This window comes from Xyrauchen texanus, chromosome 17 (genome assembly GCF_025860055.1).
Source record: "Xyrauchen texanus isolate HMW12.3.18 chromosome 17, RBS_HiC_50CHRs, whole genome shotgun sequence".
Classification (NCBI taxonomy): Eukaryota; Metazoa; Chordata; class Actinopteri; order Cypriniformes; family Catostomidae; genus Xyrauchen; species Xyrauchen texanus.
Window position 1 is genome coordinate 31,834,455 of NC_068292.1, and position 24,247 is coordinate 31,858,701.

A 24,247-nucleotide genomic window follows, 5' to 3' on the forward strand; every position below is an offset into this window, starting at 1 on the left:
CTGTAATGTTTATTATAATTCATTTGGAAATTTGCACAAAAAATAGTTTTGTATTACTATAAGATTTTTCACTCTAATTAGGAATATAAACATTGCAGAAAGCTCGGTTTTTCCATGATGAAAAAGTTCTGCCAGCTTCTGTTTAACCTGCGTTCGTAACTGGATATCTACAACATTTGTGTTATCAAAAAAAAAAAAAAAGCAATACACAAATGTTTTCTGAGTTCAGTTTTGGTTCAGTTCTTAGCGGTGGGCGTGCCACAGCTGCAATGCCTCGGCAAATCCTTTCGGCGCCTCTTCCGAAGAGTGCTCCGTAATAATTCACGACCAACATTCATCCAATGAGCTTCACGTATGCAAATCTTGTCCGTATAAGTACCATTCGCATGGTTCATTTCATCATACTGTCTTGACTTGTACTACAGCTGTAGTGTTTGCAACCGGATTGGGAATCGTAAATCGCGAGCGCAGCTGGATGACTTCAGGAGCAGTGTCGATATTTATATAACAGATAACGAGAGCTTATGCTAACATAACGCAAACCTCTTTTTCTTGGAACTTCATCTAAAGATATATCCAATACGTTGCTGGAAGTATTGCGAAATCTGTCAAGAAGTAGACCAGAAGTAGCGCATTTTTCTAATCTGGTTGTTCTTCCCATCGCCATGTCCTCCGGTGATGCGTCAGAGCAGTCTCGGCGGTTTTGCGTGTTATCTTGGGAACAGGTGCAACGTTTGGACTCTATTCTTGGCGAGACTATCCCGGTTCACGGACGTGGAAACTTCCCGACGCTTTCAGTGCAGCCCAGACAGATTGTCCAGGTAATTATGAAAGCACGTCTTATGAAAGCACCTCTCTGTAGACTTTAATATGTAACAATTATTGACTTGCTTTTTTATGGACCTGTTTGATTAAACTTTTTATATCTTATTATCATAAATATTATAATTTTAATTATGATAATGTTGCAATTTGATTCGTATATCACTGTCTTGTTTACCGTTTACTTATCTCTGCTTGTTTTATTACATTTTAAACGTATTTTATGTTTATTTTTCTTTCGTATAATTTATTATTTTATGTATAGACTCTTAGACTTGCCACTTCCTGACCAACTATTGATCAAACGTCCCAACATGCAGCAATTTCGATAAATATTATTAAATTGAAACGTTATTAAATTGGCATCTGATTGCCAAAATCCATCAAATATATAATATTTATTATTTATTCATATTATCTCTTATTTAACACTGATTCTTTACCAATGTAAAAAAAAAAAAAATCACTCCTACGTATAAGCAAAACATTCTCAAGGGCCGTTCACACCGAAGGCGTAATTGCATTCATCTGCGCTGCTTTCCTATGTAAACCGTTGCGTCACGCGCAGAAGCTCCGCGTTTTTAGACGGCTTGTGAACGGCCCCTTAGCCAACCTCCGGTGATAGAAGAAAATATACTCTTAAGTAACATATTACTGTCATTCCCACTAATGTTGTACTAAGTTTGGCTCATTACCTAACTTAATCCTCTGCAATATAACTGCTTGATTCCCCATAGCTCAATGATTACCGCCATCTACGTACCCACTTTTTCAATGAAAAGAATACTTGTTCACATACACAAGCAGTATGGGCTTCAATATTCACATGCAAGTAGATATTGATCTTTTCTACAGATGACTTCCCTTAGTATTACCAGCTTCTCTTCTCACCCAACAACAGATGTTGTGTTTTAAGGTTTTCAATTTTAATAGTCTTGTTTCTTAAAACACTTATTTGATGAGCAAGGCTGTCATATACTGTAGGTGTAACTTGGATCGTGTGGGCCCCAGTGGAAAGAAAACGTCGGGCTCCCTCCTTGGGGGACCTTGATCGTTTTTCATCACCCCCTTTGGCCAGCAGTCATTTTTATTGTTTATTTTGGTTGACTGTTGCGGGCCTTCTCTCACCCCGGCCCCTAGGGCAGCTGCCCTCCCTCTAGTTACACCCCTGGTATGATGCCAAGTGGCATTAGAGGCTTCATGTGGCCAAGCGATTTCTAACTGCTCAGCCTGTCACAGGATAGAATTCTCATCTGATATCTTATCTTCCAATGGTCTCGGATACTGTGAATGCTTTACACAATGACATAATGAACAGAATGCATTAGATTGTAAAAGGATAAAAATGAAAAAGTCTGTCTTCATTTCAGGCCCGGTTCCAGATCAAAATCTCTGAGAGTGCTTCTGAATTTAGCGGGGGTGGGGTCTCTTGTAAACTGAAACGCAATAATACGCCAACTTTGTTCAATAGAGGGTACTTTTATGTCTGTTTGAAACAGACCTGCTTCATTTACTCACAGTCATGATTTCAAACCCCTCAATTTCTTTCTTCAGTGGATCTCAAAAGTATATGTTAAGCAGAATGTTAGCCTCAGTCAACTTTCACTTTCATTGCATCTTTTTTTTTTCATATAATGAAAGTGAATGGTTACTGAGACTGAATATTCTAACATCTCCTTTTGTGTTTGTGAAGAAAAAGTCAAATAAGTTTGGAACAAACATTTTCTTTGACTTTGAGTTTCATTGAGTGAACAGATATCCTGTCAATAAAACCAACTGGGAAGCCCATTATCTTTAATGGAATACCTGTAAAAACAGACTTTGATGTTTTATTAGTCAGCCTCCACATGCTATCCCAAAATTGACAAAAGATGGCTCATTGACCGTCAGGGTATCGTTTTCCGAATCCTAATGATTTGCCACAGCACCATCATATTATGTGGACTTTGTGGCTTCTTTCATTATCAGCAAAATGGTGTCATGACTGCCCCTTGAGCTTTTGGCTGTTAGGTACAATTGACCCATAAAATGAATAGCTTTTGAATGCAATCAAGAATGAGACTGGTCCTCTTCTGTTTCTGTGAATGCTTGGCCTGTTGACACGGTGTGTGAGGAGGAAAAACAGGGGCCTTTAACTTGCTGTCCTGGATGAGTTTATTTAACCACCATTGGCTGGATTTGTAACATACAAGCACTCCTTATTTTCAGAAAGTCATGTCTTGTTTTTAGGTTAAAAAGGTGTGGTATTTTATTATTAAAACATTTCAAGGAGACATTTCAAAATGAGTCATCTTGGCACTTTAGGAGTGCAAAGAATTTGCTTCTCCTAAAAGGCATGTTTTATTTTGCCTTGAAGCAATATTCTTTACACACTGTATTGTATATGCACTTCCCATGTTCTGTGGATGTCATAGATGTGCACAGACATTCATTGGACTTGGTTTCACTGCTTACACTTGGTCAGTTGCTACAGTCTGACCTAATATGTAAAAATAGAACACTAATGATTTGATTGACAGGAGCAAGGGTAGGTGTACATCTGATTGACACTAATCCAACAGAGCTGTGGAAAACTAAGGTTACATGCATTCAGGGCAGAGATAACAAGTTTAATTTAAGCTTGTCAACAGCCTAGCCAACAAAAATGACGCTATCAACAAATACAAGAAACTTGTGACAGTTTTAGAAGTTCCTGACATTATGGCCAGGGTTAGGGGAGGCAGCATACATTGCATTGCAATGTGCCACACAGAATTACAGCCCAGCTTTGTTAGAATGGACAACTCTGTCTCATAGAATCACATTACTATACCTACATTTTTACTTGCTTACTACACTTTAGCGCCTCTAGTGAAATAAACACTAGAGGCGCTAAACAACAATGCCTTTTTATCCCTTTCACACAATTATAAGTGAAACTGGAGATTACTCCTTTATAATCACTTTCTGCCCTGTTCCTCAAACAATTTTTTTTATAGCAAATATAATATATGTAAACGTTTGCATTACAATACCAACTACATTTACAAGCTTGTTCAAATGTGATGAAATTTCATGGTAATTATAAAGCACTTCACTTGCAATGCAAAGGATTGGGATGAGAGTCCAGGGAAGCACGCAAGTTGACGTGAGCCAAAAGTGTCACGGTTACTTCAGAAATTGCGTTTTTAATCTCACATTTGCTTTTATGACCCTATGAAGGGCTCCAGACTGCAATTTTTTTCCCAAACAGTGCGATTACATTTTGCAAGAGGTCGCACTGGTGCCACTATGCGCTGTTGTATTTTTTGTTGCGTATGAGAAATGGCAAAAATTCCAAAAGCGAAACGAAATGGCTATACCCGGATCAGTCACTGTGGCTCAATGGACAGATAAGCACAGAGCACGTGTTTACACGTGGACCGGTCTCGAGCTATCAGCTGCACAGTCATCATAAACAGTGCAGTGATAAGCGTGGACTGGGTCACTGATTCGGCATTGATTAATTAAGTTTCAAAAACAATGCTTTACTGTCAGTTAGGAATTTCAATGGGACAAAATTAATTCATTTTTGTCCATAGAATTTTCCATTTAAATAACCTTCATAACCAAGAAAAAATTGTCAATTTCAGGGTTGCAGCTATACTCAAGTCTGAATCCGATCTAGAGTACCCCAGTTCATTCAAATTTCTTAATTTTGTGGTTAAAAGTTTTTTTTTTTTAGATGAGGAAAGTCAGAAGCACATGCTATATGTCTGTAAAGACCACAGTAGTACTCTTTTTGTGCATGTTCTTGTTTGATAACTAACCTTGACCTCTTCTCCTTTTTGTAGGTTGTTCGAGCACGTTTGGAAGAGCGAGGTATCACTGTTCGGGATGTAAGGTTGAACGGCTCGGCTGCCAGTCATGTTCTGCATCAGGACACAGGCCTTGGGTACAAGGATTTGGACCTGATCTTTGGAGTTTCACTGTCAGATGACCAGGCCTTCCGTGTGGTTAAGGACGTAGTACTTGACAGCCTGCTGGACTTCCTACCTGAGGGGGTATGCAAGGAGAGAATATCAGCACTTACTCTGAAGGAGGCATACGTACAGAAACTGGTGAAGGTTTGTAATGACACCAACCGATGGAGCCTCATCTCCCTCTCCAACAACACGGGCAAGAATGTGGAGCTTAAGTTTGTGGACTCTCTGAGGCGCCAATTTGAGTTCAGCGTGGACTCTTTCCAGATAGTTTTGGACTCCCTGCTTCTGTTTGACCGTTGTTCAGAGACACCCATGTCTCAATGCTTCCATCCAACAGTGGTGGGCGAAAGCATGTATGGGAACTTTGAGGAGGCTCTCAGCCATTTGTCCAACAAGATCATTGCAACACGAAACCCAGAGGAGATCCGGGGAGGTGGGCTCTTAAAATATTGCCACCTCCTGGTACGGGGGTTCCGGCCAACCTCTGAAGCAGAGATGAAATTGCTTCAGCGATACATGTGCTCTCGGTTCTTCATTGACTTTCCGGACATAGGTGAGCAGCAGCGAAAGCTGGAGGCTTACCTGCAGAATCACTTTGCTGGAATGGAGCACAAACGTTATGACTGTCTGGTCACATTATACCATGTAGTCAATGAAAGTACGGTGTGCTTGATGGGACATGAACGACGGCAGACATTAAATCTTATTTCTATGCTTGCGCTTAGGGTGCTGGCTGAACAGAATGCTATTCCCACAGTTACAAATGTCACATGCTATTACCAGCCTGCACCCTATGTGCGAGACATCAACTTCAGTAACTACTACATTGCTCATGTGCAGCCACTGGGGCAAACCTACAGTAATTCCTACCAAACATGGCTGCCATGCAACTGACCCACAAAACCTCTGTAAAAGAGAAATAAAAATAGTTCAACCATTGTATCTTCCCATGTGGTGAAGGCGACATGCAAGCAATTGAATACTATATTCAATGTTTTCTTTAAAAAAACAACAACAATGGACTTTTAGGAGAAGGAGCTTTGTAAACAGTGTCAAAATTATTATTATTATTTTTGCTTAATGTGACACAATAACTGTTCACTGCTGTATGTCTGATTTGAGCCGATCCTTTCTCTTGGTGAATGAGTGGATGAGGGTCCTTTGCTCTTTTCAAATGTAGCAAGAATGCTGTCTTGAGATTCAATGTTTTTTTTTTCTCTCTTCTCTCAAATTCATTATAGATTCAGTTAAACACTCAGAGGTTATGTAAGTCGAGAGAGAAGACTGCATTCTGGTAGAAAGATGTTTTGAAACTATATATGCATTTTCTTTTTTGCCTGACTGTGGTTTCTATCAACCTCTGTTTTACTTGGTTGTTTCAAGGACCAAAGATATTTTATTTTCGTTGTCAAGAGAGGAATGTTTGCTATTGTAATTCCAAGTGCCTAAAACACATTATACAAAAAAGTGAGACCTGTGCTCTCTAAAAAATATTTTTTTTCTGTCTCCTAGTTGATTGTAAATCTCTATTTTCAGGGATGGAGGCATGTATTTTCATGTGATTAAAAAAAACCTCAAAACCCATCTTGTGTTGTAGACCTCATTTGCCTTTTGAAGCAGTTGGGATCTCATTTGGAAATCTTAAAGGCATATTTAAGAAATACTATTATTGTATATTTCTTACTTTGTAACTATTGATGTTCCTACATATTTATGCATAGCCTACTGTATATATTTATAGGCTAGTTATAGGGGTTTTCCCCTTTGTGTGCTTCTTGATAATATATTTTTTCAAATTGGAAAGATTTTCCACATCAACTGAGCACTTGCAGATCATCGGTGGTGAAAGTGGACATTGTTACAAATGTAGTAAGTGTAGTATTGTTTTGATCTAAATGTGTTCTCACTCTTAAGCCGAGGAAATGGATCCACTACAGTTCCAGGACATAAACCATAAGGATCCTTTCTGAAGCACAATGGCCTTTCTTTTTAGTGTGACACTAAGGGACAAGACAAAAGCTTTTTTGTTAACCTGCCCATGCTGCTACTGGAGATAGAATCATATATCATATCGACATCATTGTTTTATACAATAATATGACATTAAAAATCATTACCTCTGATAAGCAGGCGATTAGCACAAATTTGAAGGGAATGCATTTATACCTTTAAGAGCATCTGCGAATTTAAAGAGCACTTCTGCAATTACTACTATTATACTCTTGCTCCCAATACATTTTTAAAACTCTGTTTTCTTGTTGTGGTAGCAAAGTAGTTAAAGATTTAGGTGCAAATGATTCGGGTGATCCATGAGAGAGGCTGAATTCTTCTTTTACCATTGAGCTCTTGTCCATGTTTTTGCCATTGTCTTTTGGGAATCAATAAAGTATCTGTCTAGAAATACAACAATTAATGCATTTATTCTTCAAATAACTTGGATTTCTGATCCAAGAGCTTAATGTTAGAGATACTGTAGATGTCTCGTGGATTCTTAATTATTGGTAACAATATAAAACCTTGGTAATCATTTGTACAGAAAATAGTCTTGCATACACAGGGCTGTTAAATAGGCTAAAAAGGTTTATTTGCACTCAAGCAATGAACAGCAAATAAGAACAGGTGCGTCCGTTCATAAACACCATGTCCTAGTTTGTGTTTACTGAAATTACTCAATAACATTAGGTGATCTGTTCTGTAAGAGCAATTTAGTTGTGTATTGTGTGAAAACAATCCTTTACCCAAACACGTTCTCTAGCATGGTTTCAGAGGAAGCCTAAGGGTTGTTGTACAACAATGCATTTTCTCTTTTGTACATAGTTTGCAAGCATACAGTACACAATCATGGTGACTTCCTTTTATTTCAAACCCAAATGACTGGTGTATAAAGCCTGCAGTTTTGGGGAAAAACAGAGAAGATAAATGGCACAGTGATTTGTGACACCTCACAAAAGTTATTTAGTATCTCAATTTTGACATCTGTTATGAGTAGATGCAGTGGCCAGTTTATAACTAAGAACATCTGGATGATCCTTGCAGTGGACCTCCAACAGGATCTCCCCAGCTGTGTATTCTTTAGAATATTTAGTCTCTTCAAGGCGTGAATGGAACCTGATGTCCATAACAACATAGATAAATAGTGACCCTACAGTAACAGAATAAGTATTTTGTTTTGATTTTATTGGGGACTTTGAGTTTTGATCTTTGTAAATCTCTGAGATAAGTGTCTTTCTGAGATTGTGAATACCGTGCTGGCTGTGAAGTGCCTCCATTTAGGTCATGAACACATTTTAAGTGAAGGTGATATTTCATTGCAGTGTCAAAGTGTCAGGAGAGAGACATAGGACAGCATTGTTTTCAGCCATAGTATTAAAAACAGTTATTCCCTCATGTTAGACCTCACATTATTAGAGAGGATATAAATAAACTCACCTAGTTACAAGACTCAGGAACCCAAAAACATTTTTTGGGTTCATGTGTAATGTCCCTGCTCAATGTAAACAGTGTCATGGGTAAAATGTACCTGTCAGACAGTGGTTTTAAAAATTAGGATGAGGTAGTGCTATTTATTCAGTGGGACTTTTATATGGTGAAACAGGGTCATGCAGGGATATATTTGAACATGCTGGAACACATTGAGACATATTTTGGGCAAGAAGTGACAAGCTATGACATTTATTAGGCTTGTACCTATGATGTAATGTATGCCCTGCTATTGTCCATTATCTACATTTCATAATACAATTGCAATGCAACCCTATTTACTATGAATAATTGTATCAAACAAAGGGACATTTTTATAAATGCTCTTTAATTTAAATTGAGAATCAAAGAGTATACATGGAATATAAAATATAAACATGTTCACGATAGAACATGAAACCAGTAACTTAACACAACAGTCAGCAAAAGAAGGTCTATGCAGGGGTGGACTGGGATGCGAAATCGTCCTGGGATTTTGTATATCGCTGCCCCTTCATCATATCGTGGTGTCATTTTGTGGTCCATTATGCATAACACGGTGGCTCATTTCAGCTTAGTCCCGGTTCTCCCTATGGTCAGTCCGCCCCTGATTGGCCCCAAAGTGCATCGGTCCACCGGGTAAATGCCCAGTATGCCAGATTACAAATCCAGCCCTGGGTCTATGGTAGTCTCTTGATAATTTCACAGCACAAAATCGTGATCATTGTTGAGAAAACGTAAGTAATTCTACTTAAAACTGTAGCTTTACAAGCTACTCTTAACTTAAAGTAGTTAAACTACAGCCAAGCTACTCTTTTAAAAATGTAGTTACAGTAGCTACACTACAAGCTACTAACAAAAAGTATCTAACCACATACAGGTGTATCTCAAAAAGTTTTAATATCGTGGAAAAGTTCATTTTCCCCATAATTTAATTCAAAAATTCATTCATTACACATAAAGTGAAATATTTCAATCCTTTTTTGTTGTATCTTGATGATTAGTATCTCAAAATATTAGAATGAAGAATTTATAATACAGAAAATGTCGACCCTCTGAAAAGTATGTTAATTTATGCACTGAATACTTGGTCAGGGCTCCTTTTGCACAAATTACTCCTTTTGCACTGAATCACTGTGGCGTGGCATGGAGGCAATCAGCCTGTGGCACTGCTGAGGTGTTATGGAAGCCTAAGTTGCTTTGATAGCGGCCTTCAGTTCGTCTGTATTGTTGGGTCTGGTGTCTCTCATTTTACTCTTGACAATACCCCAAAGATTCTCTTCGGGGTTCAGGTCAGGAGAGTTGGCTGGCCAATCAAGCACAGTAATACCATAGTCAGCAAACCAGTTACTAGTAGTTTTGGCACTGTGGGCAGGTGTGCTGGAAAAGGAAATCAGAATCTCCATAAAGCTTGTCAGCAGATGGAAGCATGAAGTGCTCAGAAATCTCCTGGTAGACAGCTGCATTGACTCTCGACTTGAGAAAACACAGTGGACCAACACCAGCAGATGACATATCACACCAAATCATCACTGAGTGTGGAAACTTCACACTGGACTTCAAGCAACATGGATTCTGTGCCTCTCCAGTCTGGGACCTTGATGTCCAAATTAAATGCAAAATGTTCTTTCTTCTGAAAAGAGGACATTGGACCACTTGAGCAATAATTATTTGCAATAATTCGTGCAAAAGGAGCCCATATCAAGTATTGGGTGCATAAATTAACATACTTTTCAGAAGGTCGACATTTCTGTATTATAAATTCTTTATTCTAATATTTTGAGAGACTGGATTTTTGATTTCCATGAGCTGTAAGCGGTAATCATCAAGATTACAACAAAAAAAAGGCTCGAAATATTTCACTTTATGCGTAATGAATCTAGAATATATGAAAGTTCCACTTTTTGAATTAAATTACGGAAAAAACGTTTCCACGATATTTTAATTTTGTTAGATGCACCTGTAGTAACCATATAAAAAAGAAAATATTTTTGGATACATAACAATCAGATACCATATACCAAATATGGAACACCATGTTTTATAAAAGTAAATGGTAAATTACTTCCAAAAAGAAAGCAAATTCCCTTTAAGGCTGTGCGGGGCTCAAGTGAATCAGTGAATCATTTATGTGAACTAGTTCATTGACATGAACTATCTGAAAGAACCGATTCACTTAAATTATTTGGTTTTTCCAGAGCTACATGAGCAAGAGAAAGAGAGGACTGTTAATGGGAGTGTATTTGATTACTACCTCTGTACCTATGCTGCATTCGCAATGTAATGACAAATGTAACGTTTTGTGACGCTACAGCCCTGTGCATTGGAAAATGTAGCTTGTTACAGGAAAGGCTAGACAATTGTGGAAATAGCTTAGCAACTGTGACACTGCTGAAAAATTTAGATAAGGTTGTAGTGCCACCAGAGTTCTTATATACTGAGATAACAATCTCCACGTTTTTACCATAGGAGAGAGCGTAATGGTCAACTAGCGTATTACGACAGTAAGTCAGCGTTTGCAATACCCTACAAATGAATGTGGAGAGCTGTAAACTGTCACCTACCTCTAACAAAATTTAACGTCTTCTCTTATACAACAATTTATTGTAGTAAAAAAGCAGTTTTATTGTAGTAAACTCCACACATAGTTTATCCCAAAAGGATTCTTGGTACCTTCATACACAAACGCTGTCTATTGAGTCATTGACTGATAGGGCAGTGAGGCAACAAGACAGCTACCTTTGCTTTCGGATGCAGCCCTTGTAGGCTCCCTTGATAGAAGGTCTCTGTCCCGCTACTACAGCATACTCAGTAATTTTTTTCACGTTTGTCATCTTGGATTTACACTGACACCTTTTGTATGAATGCAGAATTATTTAAACACAATAGTTTTCAGTTATTAATGCCATTGTAGAAATTCACCATTCACAGTGAGCCATGATTATTTAAGTCAATGAGTGGACGAGTCCAACAACAGGGCGATTACTGAGATTAAGCAAGTAGATTTCAGCTGGTCATGTGATCATAACATGGCAGCCCCCTTGAGGGGACACTCTCCATGCAGAATAAAACAGCTTTCAAAAGGTTACTGATATGACTGCATTCCTCATCTAATGTGAGTGCTCATGAGTTTATCCATATGTTTCAAAATGACCATTCAGTTCTTTAGGAGTAAAACTTTTTACTGAGGAAAAAATTACTGAGTGCACCTTTAACTGCTCCCAGACACAAATGGCAATGTAATGTCATGTTATTCTCTTCCACTTTGGCTAAGGCGAGATATATTCCACACAGTAAAATGTATTTGCCTAAATGTGTTTCATACAAAAATAAGGAAAAATGTTAATGTAAATATGAATATGATGTTTAATATTTTAGTAGTGCAAGGAAATATTTCTGCTCTCTCCATGCCAGTAACATCCATGTGTGTGAGTCATACTTGTCTGTCTTGTTTCCCCTGGAACAATGGCACTCCTTGTCTTAATGCAATGAGGGCAGGGCCACAGTGCAGAAGTGGGCAAGTTAAATATTCAATGTTTAGATAACTATGTTCATGAAGTTGACTTGTATGGTCATGAATATATCTGACAGGCTATGACATTTAGAAAGAACTCAAATTATGTTAGAATTTAATGAATGCATGTTTATTTCATAGAGTAAGGCCAAGCTTGTTCTTATTCATCTAAGAAAGCACATCTACCACCCCTCATCCTAACTACATTCTATAGAGGGACTATTGAGAGCATCCTGAGCAGCTGCATCACTGCCTGGTTTGGGACTTGCACCGTTTCGGACCGCAAAGCCCTGCAGCCCTAGTCTGTGTAGTCTCATGTGGTTCTGTGTTTGTCCTATATTGTTTTATGTAGCACCATGGTCCTGGAGGAACGGTGTCTCGTTTCATTGTGTCCTGTACTAACTGAATATGGTTGAACGTCAATAAAAACCACTTGACTTTGACTTGAATTGATAATATTCATCATCTTTTAATTTAGAGTTTAGAAGAATTTTTTTTTTTTAATAGTGTGACACAAAAAGGTGAATCAGTCTCCATTAATGAGGCATTTAACTTGTCTGAGACAGTTAAAACAGTTTGTGAAATCAATAAAATGGATGATTTTGATGGTGTGTGTTATACACAAAAAAGATGAATCAATCTCCACTAATGAGGAATTCTAAGAAAACTTGTCTGAACTTTTTCAAGTGTCTGCTGCAGACTATGTGGTTCTCAATTAATTTAAGACGATTCAGCATCGATTCATCACAAGGTAGATTGCGACTAAACACTGACATCACTCTAAAAACCAAGAAAGGTCTCTGAGAAATAGCACATTGAATTAGTTTAGCCGTAAAATCAACGCTGGAATGTACAATATGTGCACTGTTGCCTCAGGGGCAAAAGACAAAGTTATCACATGTTCCATCATTTCAAACAGGGCAGAGAGAAGAATGGAAAAATGAATTGAGCCTCTTTCAATAGACTGAAACTAAATAAGTCCTTTGCTTAAAAGGAAAGCTACAAAGCTGTAACTTGAAGATGTGTAGAGCACAGAAGGTAGGTCACTCAATATAATACATTCTGGGTACAGCCTGTCCAGTTAAGGAAAGCCCACAATGCCTTTTTCTAATGTTTACTCACCATAATGTTGTACCAAACATCACTTGTATGACTTTCTTTTGTCCCTGGAACACAATGAGGGTGGGTATACAGTGAGGACAGAATTGATATTTTTCGGTGAACTATCCCTTTAAAGGGTACAAAATATGACATATTTTTTCCATAATTTATTTAGGGATTACTGAGTACTGTCTCAGATTTTTTGAACGTCATAGAAAAAAATTGTTAACTTTAAATAATGATGCAATTTGTATGGAACAATAAGAACGTGTTGGCATATTAAATTATTTCAATATAAAATGGGTTGGCACACTTTGTGCAGATTAGGTATGCACATTGTCATATGTGTTTAGATTTGACATTCACAGGAAGTCCGGTGATCTGCGTGTGTGTTTGTGTGTTCTGTGTCTTGAGAGTGTATGAGCAGACTGATGAGCCAGAAAACCTCTTGATAGGCTATTTACTTGTTTAAACTGCTTTGGTCTGGCAGGGGCTGGCTTGGGTCATAAAGCACAGGCAGTGAACCCTCTGACAGAGATAACAACTCTCAAAACTCCCACAGTCAGCGCAGCAGCACCAGAGGTCTATCTGCTGAGCCACTGCTATTAGATCACAGTGAGCTCACTTAGCAAACCACTAGTATATATATATATATATATAGAAATATACTGTATGTATGTCAGCAGTTCATGGGATTGGAATCCGAAGATTTTAATGTTCTGTATAAAACCACGTTATGTGTCCTAAGTGAAGCCGGTGGGTTGAAAAGGTTTTTAAAAAGGGGGAAAAAAATAAAACAGCTGTCGATGGGGCTGTATTATATAAAAAGGGAAAAAAGAAATACGGTAGAGGCTAATGTCAAAAGAAAATACAAACAGGGCATTAGACTACCCATAAGCTTCAGCATACGTCAGCTTAATACATGCTTATATCATTCACAGCATATTATACATTTAACACATGCTTATATCACTCAAAGCATTTTATGCCTTTAAAATGTTTAAATCACTCAAAGCAATTAATACATTTTTAACCAGGCTTTATGGACACGAATAACAGTTTTAAGAATAAAATTTTCATTGCACGTTTTCACAAACGACATATATTACACTTATTCACTAAACTGGAAAACACTCTGGGCTATAAATCATTAAATAAATATGATTAATTCTAAACTTACATACCCAGTCCTTCCATGTGCAGAAAACGGGGTCACACTCCACACATGCAATCCAAACGCATTGTTCAAAAATTATCCATTCATTACAAACACTCAATTTTAACATACAACTCGTCTGAACACATAGTTAATGCAATGTATAAGCATTATTTGTAAAATGTGATATTTACCCAAAGAATTCTCAACAGAAGAACAAAACCGGGAGCTCAATTGCACCAAGTATGTTCTTACATCTCTAACACAAGAGAGTGCCTGAAAGCGGGTGTCACAAAACTCTGGTGTCGTAAAACTCCGGTCCTTAAAAGGGCCACATCCAATTTAAGACTAGAGTCAAATTACATGAAATTTCTCCACTAGGTTTAGAACAACTTGAGGGTAAACAATGATTACAAAAATTTCATTTTTGGGTTAACTGTCCCTTAAAGAAGCGACTACTTGGGCCTCATGTATAAAACTTGGTGTAGGTTTCATCCTAAAAGTTTGCGTTTGCACAAAAGACAAATTTAACATATGCACAAAAGTTTTCAGATTTATAAAACTGTACTTATGCCAGAACAAGGGCAAAGTTCACTTTACATATTCCAGTTAGTGGAAGATTGTGTGTGCATGCACATGATTTATTACCCACCAAGTCTCCTCCTCAAAATAATCATATATGGAGCATACAACACATGTTTTTACTATGCATAACCTAATCTGCATGTAATTTACATATTCATGTTGCCATCCAGACATGTGATACTGACACGTTTAACTGTAGAAACTAGGAGATTATACAATAATACCGCCTGTAAATGTCACAAGTACCTTGAAGATAGATGCTGCAGCTTAAAATAATGGATTACTCTTTGTCTTGTTTTAGAGTAAAAATCAGTTAACCCGATAGAGATTATTTTACAGTACAGTATAAGATATAAAGACATGTTCATAGAATACATCCTGAATAGGCTATAGGCGAAGTGTAATTTTCTCACCCCACTGGCAAATAATTTATTATTTTTGTAAGCATATCTAACCTGAGTTAAATCTAACCTTAAGCAATTTTGATTCTCAGGTCATTTTTTAAATGTTTTTTTAGATCCTTAAAGTAAGATACTTTTTACTTGACACACACACACACACACACACACACACACACACACACACACACACACACACACACACACACACACACACACACACAATATATAGTATTATCTGCAGTGAAAACACGGATCACAGATCTGCATCGGATCTCTCAAAAATAAAACAATATATTCGACTTATTAAACCAAATAACTGCTGAATTGGTATTGTGTTTAGGGGTGTAGCACCAAATATTGGGTCACGGGCCCAGAAGTATTTTTGGGCCCAGGCCCCCTAAATAATTTTAGTTGGGGGGAAAGGGGGAGGGGTGATATATGTCTTTTAGATGGAAATATAACATTGCTATATTATGTATAAATAATTCACAAATTAAATTTTTTTTCAATCACAAATATACTTTGAATCAAGCAATAATAATAATAATAATAATAATAATAATAATAATAATAATAAAATAAAAGCACTGCCTCCTAACAAAATTTGCAAATAAAAAACAAATGAGCAATCATATAGCAATGGTATACTGTTTCCGGAGACACCGGCAATGCCACTGGAAGTAGGCAAAACTTGCCTAGAAGTAGGCAAGTTTGCACTAGCTCACAAATAACTGCACATCAGTGTGTTCATGTTGACAGCTTCAGGTCAGACCTACTGATCACATTGACCAATTGTAGATGGTAGTAAGAGGGTGTTTAGCAGCCAGTATGAACTTTTCCTGAAAGATCGCACTGGCAAGCATTTACGAACCACCGATATAAACTAAAAAACACCTTAGTTTTTGCTCAATTTTGTTTTAAACAATGTCACACCCATTCGCTTTTCGATTTCGTATGGAGTGTGCAGTGGCCTTTAGTCTTGGCGCAGTGAATGTGCCAAAGGAGGTTTTCCAATCCAGAGCCATGTGAGCGCACAGCTGGCCAAAATATAGTTAGACTGCAGTAGGTGTTTTTAATTAAACTGTTTTGGAAGTCACATGATTGTCATAAAGTGACATCATTCTGTGGAAATTTAAAGGGTAACACATGCTACTGCTGCTCTCAATCACAGGACTGACCTGGTGGGCCAGCAAAAGCAAACAGGCACCATCTCTCATTATGGGCTGTGAGGTCCACTAACAAGTTAGAAAGAAAGTTCTAGGATCAGCCTCTAATTTCAGATCTGTGGAATCATTTGCGGTGTGAAACTTCAAAGGAAGCTTTCAAATCTCAGCAGAAGCATTTCACTGTGTTTGTTTAGGAAGATATTCATTAAGGATGTCACCCCTTGGTTGATGGCTCCTTGGTTCATGGTGAAATGCTGCTGGAGCTGAGTGTTATGAGAAGGGTTATTCAAGAAGGAAATTGCGTTACTGTGTTTGACAGAATTGTGATGTCACAGGGAATAATGGATTGCACAAGGAAATGCCAGTGGGGTGGACTATGGATATGGAATCCTCATGTGAAGGGGGTTGCAGGCCTCTAAGCTCAGGTTTGCTAGGAACTCAGATCTGTTATTCTGCTTCAGTCACAACCGCTCTTATTGAGGCTACTGCCTGACATGGTAAATGGATTGTTCCTGAAGAAAAAATGGTGATTGAGAGGAGAGAGAGTGAAAGAGAGAGAGAGAGAGAGAGAGAGAGAGAGAGAGAGAGAGAGAGAAGGGCAAAATGTCCACCCTTCGATGTTCCTTTCCAAGAGGGGAATCGGAGCTCTACATTCCTCGCATTGCAACCCGCTGACAAACAATCCCAACTTTATCCCCACCACACGGGGCAGCTGAATGGCAGCAGTGTGTAGGCCACAGGCCTCTGGAGTTTTTGCAGAGGGGGAGGGCAATGCCATTAGACTGCCCCACCGCACTTCCTCACTCCAAAACCAAACATAGGCCTAGCTTAGGTGCTACTGTAGGCCTGACCGGTCACCATGCAGTCAGAAACGTGCTGGCAGAGGATGGGCCGCTAGGAGCCAAGGGCAAATGCTCACTTGATATTGCTTGCCTATAGTCAGTTATTGTTGAATGGGACAACAAAATGCCATGATTTTACACTGTTATATATAGCAGTAGCCTAGAAATATGGCTGTATTGTATTCATTTAACAGGATGCTCCTAAATGTTTTTCAGTATTTACTGAATGAGCCACTGTTGTATCTTTACTGGTTTTATGGAGCTACATAACCAGTCATGGTTTTTAAAAGTTAGAAACAACAAAGTTATTTGCTATCCAAACCACAATCCTGAGAGACAAAGCTTAAAATAAATAGAATGCATCCATAGCCATCTGAGATAGACACCCTCTGAATGAGCTCACTGTCATAACAGATGCTGCATATATAATCTGAGATTTGACATTTCTCACCTTTTGCTTGAAAGAATAGTTCATCCAAAGATTTGTATTCTAATTTAACTCATATTTACTCTCCTTAATGTGATGAACGTTTTTTATTAAGGGGTAATATTTGCCCCTAGAATTGAGTTTCAGGGGCATTTTTTTCCCTTAACCATGTGTCATACATACAGAAATTGTGAAGCTTATAATTTTAAGCTTCAAATGAATTCTTCTGTTAAAAGTTTTGTATTTGAGCGGGAAATACAAGCCTGCTTCGATTGCACTGATTGGATTGTTTTTGAAGCTGCAGCTACAGACCTGGACGAACTCACAGATACTGTTACATCATACATCAGTTTCTGTGAGGACATGTGCATCCCTACTAGGACATTTTTATCATTCAATAATGATAATATAATGACAAACCATGGTTCACAGGAAACTCAGACAGCTTTGTCATGCCAAAGAGGATGCTTACAGGGGTGGGTATAAAGTCTTGTACAATCAGACCAGGAACACACTGAATAAGGAAATCAGAGTGGCTAAAATAAGTTACTCTGAGATGCTGGAAAAAAGGTTTTCAGCTAATGACCCTGCATCAGTGTGGAGTGGCCTAAAACAAATGACTAATTACAGGACTCCTACCCCCAACCCTGTGGTGGACCAACGACTGGCTGATGACCTGAATGTGTTCTATTGCAGATTCGAAAGGCCCAATCTCACACCCCACACCCACTCTGACCTTCACTTCACACAAACACCAACACCTCCTGCAACCCCCCCTCCTCCTACTCAACCTGCACTGAAGATCTTTGAAGATGATGTGTGCTGTGTCTTTTGGAAGCAAAAGACGAGGAAGGCTTCAGGCCCAGATGGCATCTCACCAGAGTGTCTTCGATCTTGTGCTAACCAACTGGCCCCCATCTTCACACAGATCTTCAATAGATGACTGGTGCAGTGTGGAGTCCCATGCTGCTTCAAACGCTCAATTATTATCCCTGTCCCTAAGAAATCAAAAATCAAAGGAGTTAATGACTACAGACCTGTCACCCTGAAGTCTGTGGTCATGAAATTATTTAAGAGACTGGTGTTGGGCCAACTGCAGGACATCACTGGTCCCTTTCTGGATACCCTTCAATTTGCTTATCATGCAAACAGGTGGCTCACTGGTGCAATCATAACAACCTGGAGATGAACATGCTCAAAATGGTGGAGATGATTGTGGACTTTAGGAGGAACACCCCAACACTGACCCCCTTCACCATTCTAAACAGCACTGTGGCAGCAGTGGAGTCATTCAGGTTCCTGGGCACTACCATTTCACATGACCTGAAGTGGGAGACGCACATTGACTCCATGTGAAAAAGGCCCAGCAGAGGTTGTACTTCCTTTGCCATCTGAGGAAGTTCAACCTGCCACAGGCGCTGTTGATACAGTTCTTCTCAGCAGTCACTGAGTCTGTCCTCTGCACTTTAATAACTGTCTGGTTTGGTGCAGCTATGAAATCAGTCATCAGAAGGACAGATCAGACTGCTGAGAGGATTATTGGTTGCCCCCTGCCCCCCCTTCAAGAACTATGCACTTCCAGAGTGAGGAAAAAGGCTGTAAAAATCACTCTGGACCCCACTCACCCAGCCCAATACCTTTTTGCACTGTTACCTTCTGGCCGGCACTTCAGAGCTCTGAGCACCAGAACCGTCAGACACAGGAACAGTTTTTTCTCTCACGCTATCCATCTCATAAACAGTTAAAGCCACCCCATTGAGCAATAATTATGTGCGATACACAGTCTAGTCTTTTTATATTATCTAACATATCCTCTTCTGCCATTACATACATTGGACTGTACATAACATACTGTATTTTTGTACTTTATATAACTGATTTTATTAGATTTGTACTACGTATGTACTGTATGAAGGTGTGTGTGTCTGTACGTATATGTATAATTATTTTTTATTATTATCCATGTCTTGCTGCTGTTTTTGTATTTTTGAGCACTGGAAGCTCCTGTCACCAAGACAAATTCCTTGTATGTGTAAGCATACTTGGCAATAAAGCTGATTCTGATTTGAGCTGTGAAGTCGATGTAGCCGCCATATTTGATTTACAGAGTTTATTAATGATTTGATCTGAGAGTGAATAACAACTTAAATTTTATTATGTTCATCGCACAGTGATCGTATGTCTTCAGAAGATTTGGAACATAGTGCATGAGTTGTATTAATAACTATATCTTTTTTTTTTTTTTTTAGCTTGACAGCCAGCAGCAGGGCTGTTGCTAGTGGGGTGAAAACAATTCTAGGGGCCCACAACAAACCTATTTTAATAGGCAAGGGGCCCAGAACAACTTGCTACAGCCCTGGCCTGGTGTCACTGTTAACTAGCATTATATGGCAAATAAAACCTGTGAAGATGGGTTTTGACTTTGAAGTAGTATTAAGCAAATAATAATAGAATTTTCTTTTCCTACAAGATAATTATGTGAAAGAGTATAATACAAATTGCATGGATATACCAAATAAAGTTAACTGGAGTATAATATTACTTATAATGATAGTTTTTTCAGCTCAAGTGTAGCTTGACAGAGTCCGTAAAGCTGCATGGAAGAAAGTCCTCCTCAATCTCTACAGACATAGTATACAGCAATACTGATGATGCTTTGAGGAAACAGTGAGCTCTCTGAGCTGTCTGTATTTACAATATAAAAAAAACTCACTCTTTCCACCCCCTTGCTTCTCAAGGCCAGATGAAAGCTGTGGGTTGTTCTGCCCAGGGCCAGATGTTCTCAGGTGGGGCGATTGGCTTGAGGGATGCTCCGTTGTTTGTCATCTCACCCCACATGTGGAATTAGCCTCGGATGTTATCCCAAGCAGGAGGTCCAAGCGTGGTGGCCTGTGGTGTGTTCAGGGGGATGCACGGCTGTGGGGCTATGATCTCAGACATCAGCACGGGGAGCGGAGATCATAGCCAAGGTCACAGAGCATCCCACTGTCTGTGCAACAGTGTCCCATTGTCTTAAGTTTCATTTTGCAGTCTTAGAGCTACAGACGTTAAAAAAATGTTTTACCCTCCCTGAGAAACAAAATAAACACGACCTTCGGGAACACACTCAAAAAGCTTGCCTTCTATAAATAACAGCACTGTAAGCCCACATTAAATTGTTTCAAAGCAAACATAATTCAACAACATCCGCCCTTTTCACAATAAAACCATTTTATGAGAACACTGGAACTTCAAGGCTTACGTGCAAAGCTTTGAATAAAAATTAATGTAATTTAGAATAAATCAGAAATAGAAAATCATTCATTGTTTTACTTGTGGGCACATTGGTTTTTCATTAGCTTATGAGTTTTTGGTTGTATAATTTTTTTCAAATAAATAGTTATAATAATTGGTGTGTCAATTATTTCCTCATTTATCTTTGTTACTCTCCCCCTTTTTCTTTCCATTTTTGTTTTTAGTTAGTTACATACAACAAATAAAGTGACTTACGGGGCACACTGCCTACACTCTCTGAACCTTTACAAGAGACAAAACTCATTAAAACGTATGTTCTTTTTTAGCAAGCATAACGTTTATTTTGCCAATTCTGTCGATTTACCCAAAGTTTGAAGAGAATACAAAATCTCAGGGTTCTACAGCATTAAAAAGCATAATTCTGCAGTTTCAGAGAAGCAATGGTTATTATGCAATGCATTTGATCTAAAACATTCAGACCATTATTTAAATCTTCATCCACATATGAAAATTATTTGACCAAAATGTCAACTAGCCCCACAAATTCAGATTTTATGCAGATTCTTGTTAATCTCTCCCTCTAAATTTTGAGAGTTGTTTGGTTACAGCAGTAGGCCTACAGTGAACCGTCCATACAGTCAGATCTGTTATATATTGGCAGCTTATGCAAGAGACATTTTTTATTTTTATGATTATTTGCTTGGCTGGGTGATTGTGAGGACATTCATAGAGAAGACATTTTAGTTAGACAAGACATTACTCATTACAGGTAAAAGCCCCAAAAAGTGGGTCATGGTTTAGATTTGGCTTCAGAGGAACTCTGTGGAGATCCCATTTCCTTGATTCTAAGAAGTTGTTAAAGAGGGCTGCTGGGAAGTAGTGTTCTTAGTGCTTGATCAGGGTTGAGAAAATATACAGGCACCCTAATGGCATAAGACTCCTTCCTTAAGTTCCACTGGTTTTGATGGTAGTTTCCATTGATATATATATATATATCAACTGTCTGCGACTTTGTGAAAGTTTTGCTATCAAGCACATTTTGGACATTTTCAACATCATGTGCATAGGCTCTTTCTAAACAAACTGGTGTGTTTATTCCTGATAGATCTCCAGTCTAAGTACCCATAGACCAATGGATTCCAGAATTCCTTTTTTTTTCTTTTTCTTTTACTGATAAAAACAGATTATTATGTACAGGTGGATTGAAAACCATAATGTATTTCCATTATGGTTTTGATAAAAATGAAAATAAATAAATTAAATATATTTCCCTAAGAAAGATTAATTCTGGGGTGTGTTTGCTGATGGTTCTTCACTAGGTGTTTTTGGATCGTCTTGTTGCATGGTTGTATTCCAGGGTTGTTTTTACTGTCTTTTTTTTGGGCTAAATAATCAGCCAAATTCTCAAGCTCACTATTGAGGAATACTTCCATTCTAAGGTATGTGTCAAGAATTTAACAGTTTCTCAAATAGTAGAGTTGATTTAAAATTTTGAGCATGTGAACCTTGTTTTTATGGATTTCCAGGATGGAAGGTATGAAAAAAAAATACAGTAGATTTTTGCAACATTGATCTAAATCGTACTGTTTTTTCAGTCATATCATATTTTTTATTTTTTTTTTTAAGTTTTAGAATAATAGGATATACTATATATGGAATATATAGAATCAACAGCATTTGTGGCATAATGTTGCTTACCACAAAAAATAATTTCGACTCGTCCCTCTTTTAAAAAAAAATAAAACATCAAGGTTACAGTGAGCCATTTACAATGGACATGAATGGGCTAATTTTCTGAGCGTTTTAAGGGTAGAAATGTGAAGCTCATAATTTTACAACACACTTAATTACAAATACATAACTTGTCTTTAAACCCTCCAAATATCGGCTCCATTCACTTCCATTGTAAGTGCCTCACTGTAAACTTGATTTTTTTCTTTCAATTTTTTTTTTTTTTTTTTTGGTTATCAACATTATTCCACAAATGCTGTAGATTAAGCTTAACTTGTATTGATCCCATAATATTCCTTTAACACTCAATGATATCTCATCTGCTGAAATGAAAAGTGCATGATTGCAGTGTACAGGCAATGTAATGTCCATAGTGAACATGATGTTTTGGCTGAAATAATATCTTCTATGACCAGTTGGAGGTTTTCTTATTTAGTTACTGCTCTGTCAGTCTGGATCATCCACACTAGCTCCACTGTGACATCATGTCCACCCACAAATGATTCCCTGGTTGGTTTAAACTTCCTGTGTCTATGCTCAGATCCTGTTTGAGACACAAAAAAGCTCTATGTGTGAAGGAAACTAGAGACAAACAAGGAGAATTGACAGACTGACATGTGTAGGTGGGTGGTGTAGATATACTAGGATAAATTTGAGGTGAAAACTCTAGTTCCTCCCTTTGAAATCGTATCTTGTGCACTGATGCATTCTGTCACATACAAGCTTGAAGTGTCTACTTGAAATGTATGCTTCAAGTTTAAATGAGACATAAAATAATCTTTATTTTATACTTGTTCCAAAGTTTATATAGTAATTGTCAATAAATGTGCTACTTTTTGCAGCCAGGCTCTTCAAGGTTCAACAATAATTTCCGGTATACCAAAAGATGAGTGGCTGCTTCTCTTGCACAAGTCCAATTACAAGGATTGTCACCTTAGACCTTCCCTGCCTGTAATGAGAAAAACAGGTTTTCTTTATTGAAAGAGAAAAGTCTCAGCTTACAATGGGGGGCTACTGCTGGAACAAAATGTCTGTTGTTTACAGATCTAGTCTCTAGTGTGAAAAATACCAATATAACTGTAAAATAGCAACAATGTAAATAAATAATAAATAATGAAATTAAGTGAAACATGAATTGTTGTGTGATAGCATCCCATCAACAGTGTTTCACCATACCTTTGAGACTTTTAAGCACAATGTTGTCACTCTGGAGATGGTATTGTGTTATCTTCATCTTAAGTCTAACTTTAATATCATAACAAAAATCACTCGCCATGACAGATTGCAGAGAATGTGACCAAATTAGTCCTATTGATACTAAGTGAACCGTCAATATTGATTTCCATAAAAAAAATGTCAAGTATTCTGAATAAATATATATTTATTTAGTATTTTATATAATAATGCATGACATAATTTGAAAGATACTGAGTGAATGTTTAAAGAGAGCTAAACATTTTGTTTGGTTTCAGGCACATTTCTGGCTCCTGACCTTTTCAAAGTGTCTCATATTTTAGTTTGAGCAAAGGGGAAAAGTTTTTTGTGGTGTGCCATCCACTGTTTGGATATCCTTTATCTCTAGTGCAGTTTGATTTTTAAATCAGGATATCTATTTACCTCCTTGTGGCAACAAAACCACATATACACAAAGTGTAATGTGATAAGAATATCCATATTTGAATCTTTTTTATTTTATCAAGCTGATTTTCCTGTGAAAAATTTGATAACAGACCTGGTGAAAAGTTTTTTACATACCAGGACATAGGCCTACTTGACCTGGTTATGTCTTAATTACAACATATTGAAATTCTCTGCTTACTCTCGGGGTGCTGTCTAAAATGTATGCTTTGATGAAGAGTTGGGTT

General features: G+C 37.9%; 1 protein-coding gene across 1 annotated transcript; it reads left to right on the top strand.

The window, feature by feature from the left end:
• The first annotated feature begins 419 nt into the window (after window positions 1-419).
• On the top strand, window positions 420-6,501 carry LOC127657973 (terminal nucleotidyltransferase 5A-like). The gene is made up of 2 exons (XM_052147015.1): window positions 420-821; window positions 4,635-6,501. Exons 1-2 carry the CDS (start codon window positions 666-668, stop codon window positions 5,658-5,660), a joined length of 1,182 nt encoding a protein of 393 aa, XP_052002975.1. The 5' UTR covers window positions 420-665; the 3' UTR covers window positions 5,661-6,501.
• The last annotated feature ends 17,746 nt before the right edge of the window (window positions 6,502-24,247 follow it).